The 18809-nt window shown below is 53.5% G+C and overlaps 1 protein-coding gene across 14 annotated transcripts in view; it reads left to right on the top strand.

Moving 5' to 3' along the window:
* TCF3 (transcription factor 3) overlaps positions 1-18809 on the top strand; it is an 81922-nt gene that overhangs the window by 18469 nt on the left and 44644 nt on the right. Inside the window, exon 1 of one of the 14 annotated variants that reach the window (XM_072919260.1) lies at positions 8565-8645. The exons of 12 other annotated variants lie outside the window; for them this stretch is intronic. In XM_072919260.1, coding sequence (XP_072775361.1) covers positions 8618-8645 — 28 coding nt within the window. In that variant the 5' untranslated portion in view covers positions 8565-8617. Of the gene's footprint in view, positions 1-8564; positions 8646-18809 lie in introns of those variants that run through there. One more of the 14 variants, XM_072919261.1, reaches the window with a different exon arrangement.

The following is an 18809-nucleotide window of genomic DNA, read 5'->3' on the forward strand; positions in this document are numbered from 1 at the left end:
AGAGCCCATCCTGTGCACATTTCAGAACCCCCTCTGCCAGAAGGTCCCCAAATACCTGGCAAGCTTTGATTAGCACCTTAGCTTAAATAAATTGAGTTACACACCCATGGAGGGAAGAGGTGCTGCACTCCTTCACTGGTGACTTAGAGTTTAATTAATTTCTTTGCCAAATGAGGCATGAAATACAGTTTGAAATACACTGTGGTGCTGAATGTGTAATTGCACAGGGGTCTGGGAGCACAGCTGAGGATGGGGGATCACCTGAGGCAAGCCAGGCACGGAGCTCTCATGGCCCCAAAACGGGGCTGTGTGACAGCAGAGAGCCCATTTGGGGGACAGACAGGGTTCAGAACCCCCAGAATGCTTCCCAGTGGGGACCAGACCGACTCCCCAGCACAGCAGGCCCAAAGATGGCATTGTGCCCACAGGTGCCCCACTCTTTGGGGTTTTTCTGCCAGAGGATCCAACTCCTGGGCAGGATTCAAACTGTGTCCCCCGAGGAGCAGCCATCATGTCTTTGCCATCCAAACAGGGATTTGCCTCAAGTTTGGGGAGGATGGAGGGTGGGGGTTTTGCCAATGGGTTGCAGAGATCTTGGTCTGTCTGTCCCTGTGTTGCAGGGTGGAAGTACATCAGAAAGGGAAAATCGGAGCCGTGAGAGGAGATTCTTGGTTCGGCTTTTGAGAGTTTCTGCAGTGGCTGTTTGGATGCTCTTCTCCCTGCCCTGATTAGTTGCTTCTCTCCCCCACTAAAGAAGGGAAAGAGGCAGTCCAGGACATCTGCCCTCATTTTTTAATCCTGAATTTTTCAATTAACTTGCCAGGTAGGCCCAGCTCCAAAGCCAGCAGGGAGAAAAATCTAAAAAACACTGTCCATCTGCCTGTGAACCTGGGAAGCACATCCCCACCTCCAAAGTGACCTCAGGCAATGTCTTCCTCTAAATTTAGCTGGGGATTGCGTCAGGAGTAAGAAGGAGGTGAAGTTAATGTGGCATAAGCTTTTTCTAGCAGGGGAGTTTGCCTGGTTAGACAGGGACTGAAAATAAATAAATGAGCTTCGTATCAGAGCCTGTGGGGCCAAGGCTGGGAGGGAGGGCAGCCTCCAGCACACAGGGACATGAGGAGGTGGCTTTTTTGGGACCAAGCAGGGCAAGGGACAGTCATCTATGAACCTTGATTTGTCCTAGCTGGGAATAACATTCCAGGAGAGTGGGTGATGTCCTGTCTGTGGGCACTGGATGTGGCCAGCAAGCTCTGGGGTCACCTCTGGTGGTGGCATCTGCCTCTCCTGGGGCAGGTTTGGTGGTGGCTGCTGGGCACTGCTCAAAGCAGAGCTGTTCCTCCCCTTCTCAGGGAGTTCTGAAGCATCTTCTGCCCATCATTCCTCCATCCCTGGCCTCTGGGGTGAGGAACTGGTAATGCTTGCCCCCTCCAAAAACCCTCCCAGGTGTGTGCATGTGGCACCCAGGGCTGTCCCTCAGGACAACCTGACCTGGAATAAGCCAAACTCCTTCAGGACAAGACTTGGGGTCACTGGTGTTGCCAACCCCCTCTCTTACCTTTCTGCCTCATCCTTCCCAAGCTGGAGGGACAAATCTCACTTTTGACAAGTGACAAAACCCATCCTGGTGGTGGTGAGTGCGTGACCTTCCCTGAGAGCGGGGGTGGCCTGGGCCCCTTCTGCTTTCTGGGACATTTTATTCTGCAGTGATGTGGTCTCCCTTGCAAAGGCTCCTCCTGCCCCGTTAACATTGTTATACAAAGCAGCAGTTTGCCATCTAATTAGGAAAAATACGTACTAACCTCTACCATATGTTGCTCTCCTCCTCTGATTTGCATTTGAAAGTCCAGCTGAATTTCAATGTGAAACTGGATTTTATCCAAATGATGAATGGCCCTAAAAGCTGTGGGAAGGTGGATGTGCCTCCCCATCACATATGGTTGGTTGTTTTTTTTTTTTTTTTTTGAAAAAAAAATTGTAAAGCAGGGTTCTTTAATTTCTTATCCCATGGTTCAAAGTGTTCACACCTTTCCTCCCAAACTGGATTTGTCTGGCTGGGTGGTCATTGCAAGGCCTGTGAGGTGCTGGAGCTCCAGTCCCACAAGGAGACAGACTAGATTTCCTCTTAGCAACTTGTTTTTGGTGGCAGCTCCACTCCTGGCTGTGTCCTGGGCTGAGCCCCAGCGTGGGCAGCAGGGGAGGGGGATTCTGCCCCTCTGCCCCGCTCAGGTGAGACCCCACCTGCAGAGCTGCCCCAGCCTGGGGAACAGCAGCAGGAGGACGTGGAGCTGCTGGAGCCAGGCCAGAGCAGCCACGGAGATGCTGCAAGGGCTGGAGCCCCTCTGCTCTGGAGCCAGGCTGGGAGAGCTGGGGGTGCTCCCCTGGAGAGGAGAAGCTCCAGGGAGAGCTCAGAGCCCCTGGCAGGGCCTGAAGGGGCTCCAGGAGAGCTGGAGAGGGACTGGGGACAAGGCCTGGAGGGACAGGACACAGGGAATGGCTCCCACTGCCAGAGGGCAGGGCTGGATGGGAGATTGGGCAGGAATTGTTCCCTGGCAGGGTGGGCAGGCCCTGGCACAGGGTGCCCACCCTGGATCCCTGGCAGTGCCCAAGGCCAGGCTGGATGAGTTTTGGAGCAGCCTGGGACAGTGGAAGGTGTCCCTGCCATGGCTGGGGTGGAACTGGATGAGCTTTGATGTCCCTTTCTGCCCAGACAAGGTGGGATTCAGTCCATTTTCCCAGCCCATCAGGTGGGTTTGTGCAGGAGCCCCTCACGTTGCTCTGCTGTTCCCTGCAAGGGCCCCGGCTGCAGCTCCCAGGCTGGGGGTTGGGGCTTTGTGGTTTTTCCCTTCAGCTGGAGCAGTGGCTGCTCCAAGCCCCTTCCCACACAGGGTTGTGTTTGGGCAGTGCTCCCCAGGTACCAGAGAACAGGAGCAGGACTTTGCTGCTGCTGGTAGCCAGAGGATTGCTGAGCCAACTCTGCACATCCCCACAGTCCCTCAGAGCTGCCTGGACTCCCCACTTGGCTCGAGGATGGATTTTTCCCCTTGGCTGAGGTCTGTTTAAGCTGAGTTAAGCTCTGTGACAAACTCAGCGTTATGTTGATGAGCTGGGTGTGCTCACATGGCTCTTACTGACCTTTTACCTCACCTACCTGGCAAAAAAAGTTCTTAAAAAATCACATCACATCCTGATTATTTCACATCCTCTCTGAATCTATCGTTGGGCAGTGTCTTGGGTGCCGGGCTGGCCATGCTGCTCACAGGGGGAGCTGCTTGCTTTGGGTTTCTGACTTTTGTTCTCCTTTCTCTTCACTCCTTGGAGATCAATTCAATTTTTAAGACAGTTTTTGTTGGGCTTTTTTGTTGTGTTAATGCAGCTGAACTAATATGATTACATTTCCAGATTTGGGTAATGGAATAACAAGTCAGGAAGCTTTTTATTTTTTTATTATTTATTAAAAAAAAAAAAAAAAAAAGAAAAAAAAAGAAAGAAAAAAAAAGAAAGGAGAACTTATGCCACTTCCAAGTCTCCAGTTGGGAAGCTCTTTGTCAGTTGCTCAGAGAGGTTGAGGGCTCTCCATCCCTGGAAGTTTCCAAAGCCAGGCTGGACAGGGAGAGTGGAAGGTGTCCCTGCCCATGGCAGGGTTAGAATGAGGTGGGCTTTGAGGTCTCTTTCCACCCAAACCATTCCATGATTCCATGTTCTGGTCTTGATATGAGGGTTCCTGAGGCTGTGGCCATTGCAGGGGCACCCTAGTCCAGGGTGCTGCATTTTGTGCTCCATGTCCAGGTTGGCCACAAGCACAGAGAAGTGACAAAGATGTTATTGGTGCCCAAAAAGTTGCTTCTTCCCTCTGCCCTGAAAGCTGCCAGGCCAGAGGGGCAGTGTCCCTCCCACAGGGCTGTGCTTGGGGCAGGGGCCCTGGCACACCCACCCTTCCTGGGGCAGTTCCACATGTTGGCTTTGCTCATCTCTGTGCTTGCTCTCGGGTTGAGAGGAGGGATCTGGAAAACAGCTCAGCCAAAGCAGCTCACAATGGCAACTTCCTTTCTGAAAAGAGAAGGATGTTGTGGACTCGGTGGCTTCCCATTATTTTCCCCAATTTGAGCTTTCTTGCCACTGAACTCACAGTGTCAGAAGGATCCAAAGCTGCTGGAGAGTGTCCCAAGGAGGGACACGGAGCTGGGGAAGGTCTGAGGAGCGGCTGAGGGCACTTGGCTGGTTCAGCTGGAGCACAGGAGATGAGGGGAGGCTCCTCGGGGGCTGCAGCTCCTCCCGAGGGGAGGCAGAGGGGCAGGGGCTGAGCTCTGCTCTGGGACAGCTCCTGGAGCCCAGCAAGGGCTGGAGCTGTGCCAGGCCTTGGCATGGAGCTCAGGGAAAGGTTCTTCCCCCCGAGGGTGCTGGCACTGCCCAGGCTCCCCAGGGAATGGTCCCGGCCCCGAGGCTGCCAGAGCTGCAGGAGCGTTTGGACAGCGCTCTCAGGGCTGCTCAGGGTGGGGGTGTTGGGGGGTCTGGGCAGGGACAGGGGCTGGGCTGATGATCCCTGGGGGTCCCTCAGAATATTCTGGGATTCTGTGATTCTCTGAGTGTCAGGCTGTGTGTCCTGCTCTGCTCTGGGATCAGCCTCACTGCTGCTGGAGCTCGCTGTGGCTCAGAGTGTCACAGGTTGTGTCACTGAGCTGCTCCTGCCCCCTGGGATGGGTCCTGGCCAGTGGAGCAGAGTGGGAATGGGGCCGTGGTGTTTTCCCTTTTTGGGAATGCTGTAAGAAGGTAGTGACTCACTTTCCATGGAGCTGATAGTTACCCTGCTCCTGTCTTGGATTTGTGTTGTGTAGCCAGCAGGATTATTTATAACTTAGCCAGCATCCCGAGTCTATTGTTTCTGCAAAGAGCAGGAATGACTAGATGACTTCCTGAGATTTTTTTTTGCCACCCCCTCATTTTTTATTTTTTTAAAAATCTACTTTTCCTTCCAAGTATTATATTTGCCAGTTGGATGCTTTCCCCCCACATCTTCCCCTCCTGATTGTGCATTTGTGCTGCTGACAATCCCACTACCGGTATTGCTTTAACTCTAAAATGTCTCCCAGGAAAGGCTGGGGGCTGTGCCCTGGGAGGGCTGGGGCACCTTCCCATGGCATGAGAGGCTCTGTGGCCCCATAGGTGCTGGGCACTGAAGCAGGAGGCTCTGGCTGTGCCATTAATGGGAGGACCTCTGTACCCTGTGGATGCTTTGGGATGGGAGGTGCATCCCAGGAGCAGGGTTAGTCTGGTCTGGGATTGCACCATCGAGTTCTGGGTCAGCCTTGTTATCTCTGCCTCTCTGGAGGGTCACTTGGGACAATCCAAAGGTATCACCTGAGCCCAGGGATGGCAGAGCAAAAGCCATCTCCATCCTGGCACAGCCAGTCTTGGGGATGTGGCACTGGTGGGCATGGAAGGAGTGGGTCCCGAGGGCCTGTCCTGAGGTGTGTGGCAGTGATCCCATCTGGGCAGTGTTTGCCCCAAACCCTGGAGCTCTCCTGGCTCTTGTCCCCCTTCTCTTTGCCCACCCACCTGCTGTTGATTCACTGTTGGTAATATGAAGCCCAGCAGCCATCACCACTTTAATTAATTAATTAAGTACTTCCATGGAAATCAGTGGGAAATGAAGGTGCGGGATGGAGAGAAAGGGCAGGGTGGGTTTGGCCAGCTGAGCCAATCTGAACCTTTGAGGGGGAACCTGCATGTTGAGCTTCCTTGGGGAGCATCCCCATCGCCCCAAGGCTGCCATCCACAGCCTCTCCTCACCCAAACAGCTCCACTTTGCACCTTCTTCCTTGACCTTCACGCCTGAGACTCCTGATTTGGGTTTGGTGGAATCCAATTCCCTTTTGGCCAAGTGTGGAGCCTCAGTGGTGCCTGTCCCAGCTGTGTTTCCTTCATGATCTGCTGCCTGGCTGTGATGTAAGGAGCAGCCTCTGAGGCTGGGGCAGCTGCAGAAGCGACCAGGGTGAAACAGCTGAAGGGGAAGGAGCCTGGGCTGCCCTGTGGGCAGCAGAGACCCTGTTCAGGTCCTCTCAGTTTCATTAGTTCAGAACTCACAACCTGGGGCTTGTTGAATGTTAAGCTGCTGTTTCTGAGGTGCCTGGAGCCTCTGCCTGTCACCAAGAGCTGCCTCATGTCCCCTCCAGCTCTGGCTCCCTCCTGAGCTGCAGGGAAGCCCTGGAAGTTCTGGTTCTCCCCCTTTCCAGGGCTTGTGGCACTGAGGTGTTGCTGTCCCTGCGCTGACTTTCCAGGAACTGCCTGGCTCTATTGGGAAGTGTGAGGTTGATCCAAGTGGAATTCTGTCATGCTGGAAACACCACTTGGATATGAGCAGCTTGGAGTGGAAAATGAGTCCTGAATTCTGTCCTGTGGGGTTTTTACATGCTCTTCACAGAATTCCAGGCTGGTTTGGGATGAAAGGGACCTCAAAGCTCATCCAGTTCCACCCCTTCCCATGGGCAGGGACACCTTCCACTATCCCAGGCTTTTCCAAGCCCTGGTCATCCTGGCCTTGGACACTTCCAGGGATCCAGGGGCAGCCACAGCTGCTCTGGGCACCCTGTGCCAGGGCCTGCCCACCCTCATAGGGGAGAATTTCTTCCCAAAATCACATCTAACCCTGCCCTCCGTCAGTGGGAAGCCATTCCCCCTTGTCCTGCCACTCCATGCCTTCTTCATGGTCAGTTTTGCTCTTACAGGTTTCCCGTGGCGCAGAGCACCAGGTGTAGGTCAGAAACTGGAGGAGTGTCTGTCACCTGAGATCCTGGGCTTGGGGGAGAGATGATGCTTGAGAAGGGTCTGGGAGTTGAGGCATCTCAGGGCAGTGATGTCTGGATTCATGAGTTCACAGCACACTTCTGGGGTTCTCTTTGGTTGCTGTTTTAGTCACCACTGGAGGTTCCTTAGACCTGGCACTTCACTTGCTTCCCGTGGGAGCTGCTCCTAACACCCTTACAGCCCGAGCAGAGCAGGTTTGTGCATCCCAGAGGATGTGCTGGGCTGCTCCTGCTGCTGCTTGTCTTCATTCCTGTGAGGTTTGGCAGCTGCCAGGACAGCCTTGTGCTGCCTCCTTCCCATCCCAGACACTCAGTGATGTGGGGTTTCTCCCTGAGCTGGAGCTTCCAGGCACTGAGTGATGTCCTGGGTGAAGTGCTGCTACAATTCCATCCCATCTGGCTCTCTGCAGCATTTCCCTGCAGCACTGGGCAAAGCCGTGCTGGGTGGCACTGAATTCCCAATTCCTGCTGGCCCTCAGGTTCCTTTAAATTGAAGTGTGTGGGAAATAAAGCTGGGTGAAAAGATGGGGAGCTCACCATGGCCCCCATGGCCAGCAGGAGATGAGAGCCAGGCAGGAGCATCTCCCCCAGCTCCCTACCCTGCCCAGCCCTTCTGGGTCAGCTCAGAAATAGAGAAGAGCCCTTCTCCCCCAGCTTGCTTTATATTTTTAAAATCATTGTGGTTTTTTGTTCTGTATTCTTTAAATAATTTTCTAAAAAGTTGAAACTACAGAACTGGTTTGGTTTTTTTTTAGTTGGGTTTTTTTTTGCCCTTTTTTTTTTTTTTTTTTTTTAAACCATAAAAAGAAAACTGAAAGATGGGTGAGATGCTGTGGTTTGGAGCACCAGTTGTAAATAAATTTTTGGGTATTCCAGCATGCCAGGTTTTCCCACCTGGAGAGTGGGTGCTTCTCCCAGGAGCTGAGTTTGTCCACGCAGGTCTTCCAGGGATAATCTGTGCCACTGTACTTTGTGCCAGTAAAAAGCTGAGCTGGCTCAGCTCTGGGCTCTGCTGCCTCCCTTAGCCCTGCCCTCATTTTTGGGCAAGTCTCTCCATCTGTACAATGGCAGAAAGAGTTTTGTTCCCTGGAGAGGCTTCGAGGTTTAACATTTACAAAATGCTTTGAGATCTGCAGATAAAGGAAAGCCAAACAATAACCAGTGCCCAGGGCTGTGCCAAAGGAGTTCCTGGGTCACCATGGCAGGTCTGTGCAGGATTGGGTGGAGGTGGCTTTTGTGAGAGGGCAAAATCTGCTCCAGCTGCAGCACCGGTGCTGACCTGGCCTTTAAAGGGCTCCTGACAAAGGGATAACAAGAAGAGAACGTTATGGGATCACAGAGTGCTTTGGGCTGGAAGAGACCTTAGGCATCATCTCATCCCACCCCCTGCCATGGCAGGGACATCGGCAGGGACATCTTCCACCACCCCAGGGTGCTCCAAGCCCCATCCAGCCTGGCCTTGGGCACTCCCAGGGATCCAGGAGCAGCTCTGGGCACCCTCATCTGTAGATCAGGGCATGACTGAAGCACTTGGGGGATTTTTTCCCAGGGCTCCCCAGGGCTTGTCCATTTGCTCTTTGCTCTCCAGGCAGCTTCATAAAATCCCTGGTAAACCTGATCCACCCCATAAACTTCATTAACTTTCCTTTCAGTGCCTCTGCCTGTCCCAGCAGTGAACTCTGTGCAGTCCCCAGACAAAGGCAGGCAGTGGTGGGCAGGACAGGACAGAGGCACCGGGAGCTGCTCCTCCCTCCCGGGGCTGGGCTGGAGCGCAGCACAGGGACCAGGCTCTCACTGCCAGCAGCTCCGGGGACATGGCAGCCCAGAACAAGCTGTCCAGGGGTACGTGCTGCTGCCACACGGCTGGCAGGATGTTTTCCTAAAGGGTGGAAGGGTGAGTGGGTCGGCTGGGAGTTGTATCTCGAGGGATTGGGTAGTAGGTGGGCTGTGGAGGCTCAGGCTGGAATTGTGCAGGGATCTTCTTCCTCATGTTCTGAGTACTTTTTGATGCTCTTGGGCAGGAACTGAGAGCTTTAAAGCTGCTTGAGGACACCCAACCCCTTTTGGGGGTAGGAACAGATGAGCTTTGTCTGCTGCCTCCCCACTGCATGTGCCCAAGTCCCCTAAACCTGTTACAGGGCTGCAGGAGGAGAGGGGTCTGTAGGTTGGTGACACAGCACAAACTTCAGGTGCCAGCTGAGGGTGTCCTGTGTGGGGCTACCCATGGCCCCACACCATGAGCCCATTGCTGGCAGAGTTAATTGCTGTATTGTTAATTGCTGTGGTGACATGGCCTGGGTGTGGGGTTTCCTTGCCCTACAAGGGGCTCGTGGGATGGTTTTTATTTCAGGTGGTTTTAGATATGAATCAAACAAGGCACAGCTCCCTGGAGGTGGTCTGGCTTTGATTGGAGTTTTTTGTGTGTGTGGAGTTGTAACTTAAGAGGAACCATTTAGTCTGCTGCACGTGGTGCCAGCTTTGAATTGAGGTGGGGTACAGGGAGACCTTGGGAAATCTGCACCTCTGAGTTTTAAATAAACATGGGCTGTGTGTAGGTGAGGCAGCATCCTGGGTGCAGACTGGGCTCTCTCTGGGATGTGGGGGGCAGCTGTGGCTTTGGGATGCTACAAGATCAGGGGGAATTGCAGGGTGGACAGAGCTGTGCAAGCCCAGGAGCAGGTTCCCATGAGCACCCTACCCATGGCAAGGGCTGGAACAAGATGAGCTTTAAGGTCCCTTCCAACCCAAACAACTGTGGGACTCTCTGGGAAAGTTAAAGCTCTGCGCCAGAGGTGAGCAGAGGTTGGTGTGTGCTCCTCACCCCGACCACAGCAGTGTGGGCAGGAGCTGGATGAACAAGCCCAGAGTGTGGTGGATCCTGGGCACCAGAGAGACTGATCAGCTTGTTTCCCCTTGATTCTGTTGGGAAAGAAGGGCTCTGGTGGGAGCAGTCTATTCCCTCCAGCCTGTCCTGCTCCCTGTGCCATGGTGGCACCAGCGCTGGGGCTCTGAGAGGCGAAGGTGTGGGGCTGTGGTTTTGCAAACCAGCTGCCAGCTGAGATCTTCCTCTTCCCGTCCATCCTGGCCTGCCCCATCTCAGGGGCTTCTGGGGCACGTTGTGCTCCAAATGGGGAACCGATTTTCTTTGGGTTTCCTGCTGCCTTACGTGTTCAGCAGCCCCTGGAAAGTCCAGCAAGCCCAGAAATCTCTCAAGAGAAATGCAGGGTGAGAAGGTCCCTTTCCTCCCACAGCAGCCAGTGCTGCCCTGCCCTGAGCCACTCAGGAACCTGGTGCAGTGAGGATCTGGAAGGAGCTTTGTCAGGGGCCAGCATGGCCCTGGGTGTCTCCAGAGCAGAGGTGGGAGCTGCCAGCAGAGCTCACATGCTGGAGGCAGTCCAGGGATTTGGGGATGACTTTGGTCTTTGTTTTCCTTGAAGCACTAGTCTGAAAATGGTGTGCTTTTTTTTCCCCATTCTCATTTTTATACATATAATTTTTAATTTTTTTTTTTGTTTCAAACTTGCATTTGCAAAATGCAGACACTTTTCCTTCAAGACAACAGCTCATCCACAGTGGTGAGCTCAGCTCTCACCATCCCAGCAACCTGCAGCTCCAGGTTTTTAACTGCTGCACCTCTTTTTGTTCCTGTAGGAAAACATTTCTTTGAGCTTTTCATAGTTAAAAGAAAACAACCTTTGAGCAAAATATCAGAGGAGCTTCTAATGGTCAATTTTCCTAGACAGTTGCATTAGGATTCCTGATAAGGAGTGTTAGTGCTTGGCTTGACAAAAGCACCAGAAATCGAAGCCTGATGTAGAGGAGACACAGACAAGATAATCTAATGGATGTCTTTTTGTCTCCAGCTTGTTCTGAGCAGCAGAGAGCCCTGGAGGGGCTGGGGTGGGCTGAGGCCAGGCTGATGCTGATGCTGCTGTGGAGCAGGGAGGGAAAACTGCCTCCCGCCTTTTGGGGTCACCTATCCACAACCCAAACAGCCAGTGTGTGCCCAGGGTAACATGAGAGATGTCAATAAAAATAATCAAATCTGCTTTCCTGACATCTCTGGGGCTTTCAGGGGGCTGGGCAGTGGGGTTTTTTCAGGGCTTTTTTTGTTGCCCAGCACAAGGGATGAGACCAAGGAGCACCAGCTCCTGCCAGCTGCTGTTGAGTGATGCCAAAGCTGCACCCAGGAAATGGTTTGGAATGTGCAGGCAGGAGAAAGGTGCTGGTTAGTCCTGGGAAAGAGGAGGATCCATGCTACTCATTGAGTGCCATCTACTGGCACCTCACCCATGCCACCGTTTGCCCAGGGATGGTTGGTGCCCAGCCTGCAGGAGTGGTGAGGGTGGGCTCCCTTTGCATCCAGACGTAGGGCAGGAGGAGCCTGGCAGCACCTGCCAGGGGTGGCACGTGCCAGCCAGAGCTGGTGCCACCACGATCCATCACACACAGGTTGAGTCCAGGCTGCCCTTGGCACTGTCCTGTCATCTCCCTGGAGCTGCCCTGGGCACTTCTCTACATCCCAGGTGACACATGAGGTGTATAAAACCTTCCTCCCCACCAGCTCCGTGCCTTAATCCCTCCAGCAGTGCTTAGAGACGTGTGTTAGGAGCTGGATTTAGGGATGAGGGCACGAGGGCACGAGGGGCTGGAGCAAGATTTTGGTGTCCCCTGAGCAGTGTGTGGCAAACAAGGTGTCGAGGGCTGATTGGCAGCCTAAACCCACAGTGCCATGCATCAGTGACTCTGCCAAGGTCATGAGGGCTGATGGCCCTGCCCCATACACACCATGAGGCTTGGTAGCCTGAAAGGTGATGGGCTGGGATTTGTCTTCAGGTAAACTCTTCCTGTCACTTGTCCTCTTGGCTTTAGGGCTACAAGGGGAATTTAGGGCATGGGGTATGGTTGTACAAAGATGTGGATCCTTTCAGGGCAAGGGACAAGTGAACATCTTGAAGTGTTTATGTTTAAAGAGGGCGAAAAAGAGTTGTGGTTCGTGGAAATGGTGCTTTGTAGGAGCAAGTGGATTGAATTCAGCCCTTTTTAATGCAATTTAAATAATCAATGGTCTATTCAATTACAGAAATATTTGGCAGAGCTCTAAATAGGTCACATCTGTCTTTAAATTGTTCTTCAGGTAAATACCTCACTGTGTGGTGTCACATGGACCAAATTCTGTAAGAGCTGCTGTCTGGGAGGGAGAAGTCCTTGGCTGTACATGCAGTTATCCCCAAAACTCTGCACCTGGTGTGCTCTGACCCATGGATTTGCTTTAGGGATTCCTTAGGAAGCCTGGCTCATATATTTTGGGTATATCCAGGTCCTGAAGTTTGCAGCCCTGAGGTTGCTGGCTGTAACTGGACATGGCCAAGGGGCTTTGTTGGCAGCTTCTGTGTTGCTCTCGGGGAGCAGGATGGGATCCTGAGCCTGCTGTGCCCCGGGAACCCTCACTTGGGAAAGGGGAAAACAAAAACACCGACTTGTTGTGGTGACCAGAGCCTAGAGGTTACTCTGGAGCAGGAGCTGGGGCTGAGGGAGGGAGGCAGGTGGTGCTGAGAACGCTTTGTTTGGGAAAGTTTTCCTCATTGTGTCCAGCAATTCTTCTGAGATGATCCTTCCTGTGGGCTGAATCATCGTCTGGGCCAGAGCTGGCTCTGGACTGCGGCCGCATCCTGCGCCCTGGGGGCATCCACAGGGGCCCAGCACCGCAGGATCACAGCCCCTGGGTCAGAATAACCACCCCTGCCTGGCTTCCTCACTCCTTTGGGGTCTGTTTTTCCCGAGGAAGCTCACAGGGACTCGTGCATTAGTGCAGAAGTCATTCCCCACCATCCCTCTCTCGCTGAGAGGAGGCTCACAAACAAACTGCCAAGGCCACCCTGGTGGGGTGTACGTGTGTTTGGCCACTTCCCCGCATAATTTCTACATTATTTGGAAGCCATCCTTAATTTGTCTAATTTTTAACAGCCCCTGGTCTCCCTACCTGAAGGGCTTCAGCAGTGCAAGGCTGGGAGGGCTCACGTACACACGGCTGGCACTGCCTGCCTGTTTGATCTCAAATGCCTCTCTGGCAAACTTCTGGGATTTTTTTTTTGGTCACTTGTAAGTAAACAAGCTTTTGTCCCCATTCGTCTTCTTGGTGAGTAATGGAAACCAAGTGGGAGAAGATTTCTGTTCCCCAGTGTTCCGGTTGCATCTCTGCGGCTGTGATTTGATTTTACATTGCAAATGAAACAATACTTGGAAAGATGCAAATCAGAGCGGAAGCAGAGGTGGGTGCTGCTAAGTGGAGTAAGTGGGGGTGTTGCAGCTCCTCCATGCATCTGTGGGGGTGTGCAAAACACCCCACGGCTGGAGGAACACAAGAGGTCACTGCGTGTCCCAGGGGACCTGGAGTGTTTCGGTCCTCGCTGCCTTCAGGCTGCTGAGTTCTCTTGTTCACTCAGCACAATGAGTTTTCTCCCTTTGGACAGCAATCCGTGTGAGAGTGGAGTGTCTGCCCTGCCTGAGTGTGCAACTCTGGGTAAATAACCTGGAAAAAACAGCACGTGGATTTACACTCAGTCTTCTCCCTGAAGCTTTCTGTTTAATGGAATATAACCCCTGGCTTTGGGAATTGCCCCATATCTACTGAATTTCAGTTGTTTGGTGGTAGCAAATGGGTTGATGTTGAGTGTGTGAGAGGCAGAAATAATGAAGGTCCTCCATGGGGCTGTCTGTGCGTTTATGGGAGAATGGGTGAGGAGCAGCCCTGGGGGAAGGGTTGGGGTGCTGGTGGGTGAGAGGCTCAGCCTGCCCCAGCCTGGGGAACAGCAGCAGGAGGACGTGGAGCTGCTGGAGCCAGGCCAGAGCAGCCACGGAGATGCTGCCAGGGCTGGAGCCCCTCTGCTCTGGAGCCAGGCTGGGAGAGCTGGGGGTGCTCCCCTGGAGAGGAGAAGCTCCAGGGAGAGCTCAGAGCCCCTGGCAGGGCCTGAAGGGGCTCCAGGAGAGCTGGAGAGGGACTGGGGACAAGGCCTGGAGGGACAGGACACAGGGAATGGCTCCCACTGCCAGAGGGCAGGGCTGGATGGGAGATTGGGCAGGAATTGTTCCCTGGCAGGGTGGGCAGACCCTGGCACAGGGTGCCCAGAGCAGCTGTGGCTGCCCCTGGATCCCTGGCAGTGCCCAAGGCCAGGCTGGGCAGGGATTGGAGCAGCCTGGGACAGTGGAAGGTGTCCCTGCCATGGCAGGGGTGGAATGGGATGGGCTTTAAGGTCCCTTCCAACCCAGACCTCTCCATGATTCTATAATGGCAGATATTGTGCTGTGGGATACCTTCCTGTAAAGGAGGTATCAAAGGCTCCGGTCTGGGCTACCTCCTTGTTGTTCTGCAGGGTTGGATTTATGCCAAGCTGCTTCCAGAGCTTTGGGACATCCCCTCGTGCTCTCCCAGCCTCTGTGGTCCCTGTCACCGCCCCTGTCACAGTGCAGTGGCACCACAGGGCTGGCCAGCCTGGCTGTGGGGTCCCCACTGTCACCTCACCCTGGGTCTCTGTCTCCATGTGCACAGAGGGAGCAGAGATGCCCCTCCAGAGCACAACTGATCCGAGGGACAGTGCAGAAAGTGACTCCTCTGACACCTGTTGTGGGTCTGACTCAGCCCAGTGTTATTCTTGGTCCGTTTCCCTGCATTTCTGTCCCTTGGACCCTCCTTGACATCCTGCTTCTTGCAGGGCTGTCAGGCTTGGATGGAGGCTGGGGATGAGGGACATGGATTTGTCCTGAATAAGCTGGGGACAAGGGACACGGTGGGTTCATCCTGCAGTCTAATGACCTTTAGAAAGCCCTGACTGTGTTATCCTCCATCCCCTTCTCCTGCCGCTCCTTTGTGCTCGTGTTTGGTCACTGCTGGCCTTTGTTTTTACAGCTGGGGGAAGTGTTTTGAGTTTTAAAGTTTATTTTCTTCCCTCTGGTTGTCGTCACAGGTTTGTTTTCTTTCTCCGTGTGGCATCTTGCTGGCTCTCCCAGGGGCTGGGAGAGGGACTGGCTGCTGCTCTCGGGGCTTTCCTGCTGGAAGGAGCAGGATCTTCCCTGCATTTGGGAGCCCCAAAAGCCTCTCTGCCTTCACTTCTCTTACTGATTTTTTATCACACAATCCCAGATTGCTGCTCTGGCCTGGCTCCAGCAGCTCCACGTCCTCCTGCTGCTGTTCCCCAGGCTGGGGCAGCTCTGCAGGTGGGGTCTCACCTGAGCGGGGCAGAGGGGCAGAATCCCCCTGCCCTGCTGCCCACGCTGGGGCTCAGCCCAGCCCAGGGGGGTTCTGGGCTCAGTGCCCATGGCCGGGGCAGGCTGAGCCTCTCACCCACCAGCACCCCAACCCTTCCCCCAGGGCTGCATCCATCCATCCATCCATCCTTCCATCCATCCATCCATCCATCCATCCTTCCATCCATCCATCCATCCATCCATCCATCCATCCATCCATCCATCCATCCATCCATCCATCCATCCATCCATCCTTCCATCCATCCATCCATCCATCCATCCATCCATCCATCCATCCATCCATCCATCCATCCATCCATCCATCCTTCCTTCCTTCCATCCATCCCCATTTTTTTTTACTTTAATAAATCCTCTCCAGTCTGCCCCATTCTCCTGGAGGAGCACAGCCCAACAATTCACTCCTGGTGTGAACCTTGGCACCCTGGGTCAGCTCTTTGGCCATGTTCTGGACACAGGGGATGGTGGCTGTGACCCAGTGCCCCCATGGGCACCCTGTGCAGTTGTTTTGCAAGGCCTTGATGAGGCTTGGGGTGGCCCAAGTCATTAATTTCCTTAATTATGACTTAAAAGCAAGCTTTTATTTTGATTACCATAAAATCGCTCTGTAAAATGCAGTGGGGACCTTCCTTTACATCTGCAAACATTATTTGTGTCTAAAGTGAGGGATGGCCAAATTTGTTGGTTTGGTTTTGTTGATTTTTCCAAAACTTCCTCAGCCCTGTGCTGGGCACTGTTTGTACATTTATTATTGCATATAATTGTTACTGTTTATGTCCATGGTGGGATTGTCAGGGTGTCCTGAACGGACCAGGATTTGGACTCAGTAATCCCTGTGGATCCCTTCTGGCTCAGGACATTCCAGGATTCTCTTTCTGGGGTGCCACACCAGCCCCCCCAAAACCAGCTCAGGGGCTGCCATGGAGCCTGCCCTGTCCTTTGAGAGCAGTTCCAGTGATGCCAGAGCACCAACCAAAAGACCAGGAGTTGCTAAAGAGCTTCTTTGACTCTTTTCTCCTATTCTGGCTTTGTTTGGTTTTGGTGTAGGTTCAATTTCTCCCCATAGTTATCCCTCATGGAAAACCAATGGGGAATGGATCATTTTCCCCCCACTCCTTCCCTGGCTTTCTCCTATTTTTCCCGAGCCCCAAACATTTCCTAAACCCCATCTGTGTGTGCAGAAACTGCTGAACTGGAATACAGTGCAGGAGATGCCGAGCAGATGCTGAGCAGAGGAATTAACAATCACCAAAGTGGTGGCATCAGCTTTTTGAAGTCAAAAATTATCCCTGAGTGCACATTTGGGGAGGGGGTGGCAGCAGCAGGTGCTTCCCTGAATCAGGGCTGTGTGTGGGGTGGGTGGGCCTGTTGTGGTTCTGGGTTCATTCATCATCACAAAGATAAAGGGGCAGAATGTGCCCCAGGAATGGTTTGGGGATCTGTGGGTTTAATGTGGGTGCTGCTGTGTCCCCCTGGGGTGCCTGGTCTGGGGGATGTCACTGGCCTCTCCTGGTCCACAGCAATCCTGGAATATCCTGAGTTAGAAGGGACCTTCAGGGATCACCAGCCAACCTTTCCCTGAGCTCCATGCCCAGCCCTGGCACAGCTCCAGCCCTTCCTGGCCTCCTGTCCCAGAGGGAAATGCCACCTTGATGCCCCCTGGTCAGGAAGTGGCAGCACATCCCAACCCCCTGCCATGGCAGGGACACCTTTCAGTGTCCCAGGCTGCTCCAAGCCCTCTCCAGCCTGGCCTTGGACACTTCCAGGGCAGCAGAACAGCTGAGCCTCACTCTCCCAACCAGTTCTGGTCCAACCTCAAATTTCAAGGCAGTGATGGGAGTAAAACATCCCCTGACCTGCCCATGAGCAGAGCCCTGCAGGGTGGCATTGCCAGGGACCTTGTGCTGCCCTCCAGGTGTTCAGGTTGGGTTTTTTATCTACTCCCCCCCCCCCCCCAGCCTTTATTTTTATTTTAATTGTTTTGTTGTGCACCGGGAAAAGGAAGTGAACAAATTGTATGGTCCCCTCTACAATCGACGTCCTGTAAACAGCTCCCGGCTGCCTTCCACTCACAGCTGTTTTTTCCTATTTGGGGGTGGATGGGGCTGGTAAATAAACAGGAATTCTGGGAGCTGCTTCCAGCACCCCCTTCTCTCTTGCAGGGGCTGTGCCAGCACCTCAGAGCCTTTCCTGGGCTGTGCCAGAGTGGGTTGGGTGGGTTGTTCCTCACCAAGTGGAGCTAACTCCTATCAGGAAAAACAACTTTGCTGGTTTTCCTGGGACTAAAGCTAATTACTAGTCAACTAATTTTATTGATTTCCAATCCCTTTTAGCAGAGATTTTGCTGTGGGGCTGATTGCCAGAGCGATTAGCACACAAAGCCGCTTAATTTGGAAGTGTTTATCAAGCAGCCTTCTGTCACCTCTGCTTCAAATCAAATTACAGTGGCACCGGTGCCCTGTCTGTGGTGTTTGTGCTGTCCCACCCCCGAGGGAGGCAGGTGGGAACAGGGAGTTTGGGACTAGATGGGCTTTAAGGCTACTTCCAACCCAAACCATTCCATGGATCTAAGTATTCCATGAGCTGGAAAAGCTGCTGGTTCTGGGCTTTTAACTCCCACCTGCCACCACATCCTTGTCCTGCTCCAACCCTCGGGCACTGCTGTGGCTGCAGAGCTGGAATTTCCCTCCTGGTCCTCAAATCCCCACCATGGGCACGTTGTGGTCGTTCTTGAGGATGGAAGATGCACCTTCATGGCAGCTACAGCTGCTTCCAAACCTCCTCCAGTCACAGGAGAGATTTGGCCTAAATATTTTTAATAGAATTTAAAAAAAAAAAAAAAAAAAAAGCCTGGCGTAGTCATTTGCTGGAATCAGATTAGGGAGGGCAGATTGTGGAGGCTGGGGGGAGGGAGAGGCTGAGCCCGGCTCAGTCACAGCTCCAGCAGCACAGAGACCCCAGCAGTGTCCCCCAGTGTCACCCCTGGGGCTGCTGGCAGGGTCCCTCACTGCCTCCTCCTCCTGACACGTGAAAACAAGGCGCCTTTGAGACATTTCGAGTCACAGGAAGAAATCCCAGAAATTCCTCCTTGGCAGGGTGGGCAGGCCCTGGCACAGGGTGCCCAGAGCAGCTGTGGCTGCCCCTGGATCCCTGGCAGTGCTCCAGGCCAGGGTGGATGGGGCTTGGGACAGTGGGAGGTGTCCCTGCCCAGAGCAGGGGTGGCACTGGATGGGCTTTGAGGTCCCTTCCCACCCAACCATTCCATGATTTGAGTTTGCACCACTGCAGCTTTCCAGCACTGCTTGTTCTTCTCAGGATACCCCTTGGTACAGGATTTGAGAGCAAAAACTCTGTATTTGCTTTACAAATGGTATCTGAGAGGATTCAGGAGCAAAACATCCCTGCTATGTCCTCTGGATCCAGAGGGATGGATGCACACTCCTTGAACTTTGCTTTGAGCAAAGCAATTGTTGGGGACTGAGCTTGTTCTAAAAGACCTTTCACAGAATCCTGGAATATCCTGAGTTGGGAGGGACTCACAAGGACCATGGAGTCCAGCTCCTGACCCTGTCCCATTCACACAAAGGTCCTTGGCTGTGTCCAGTGGTCAGAGCTGCCTCCAGAGCCACATTCCCTCCCACACCATCTCCACGTGCTGTGCTCACACTGGGGCATTCAGAGCTCAGGCCTCAAGGACCAGCACTGTGCCCAGGTGGGTTTGGGGCCTCTGGTTGTTGAAACCAG

This window comes from Taeniopygia guttata, chromosome 28 (assembly GCF_048771995.1).
Source record: "Taeniopygia guttata chromosome 28, bTaeGut7.mat, whole genome shotgun sequence".
NCBI classification, from domain to species: domain Eukaryota; kingdom Metazoa; phylum Chordata; class Aves; order Passeriformes; family Estrildidae; genus Taeniopygia; species Taeniopygia guttata.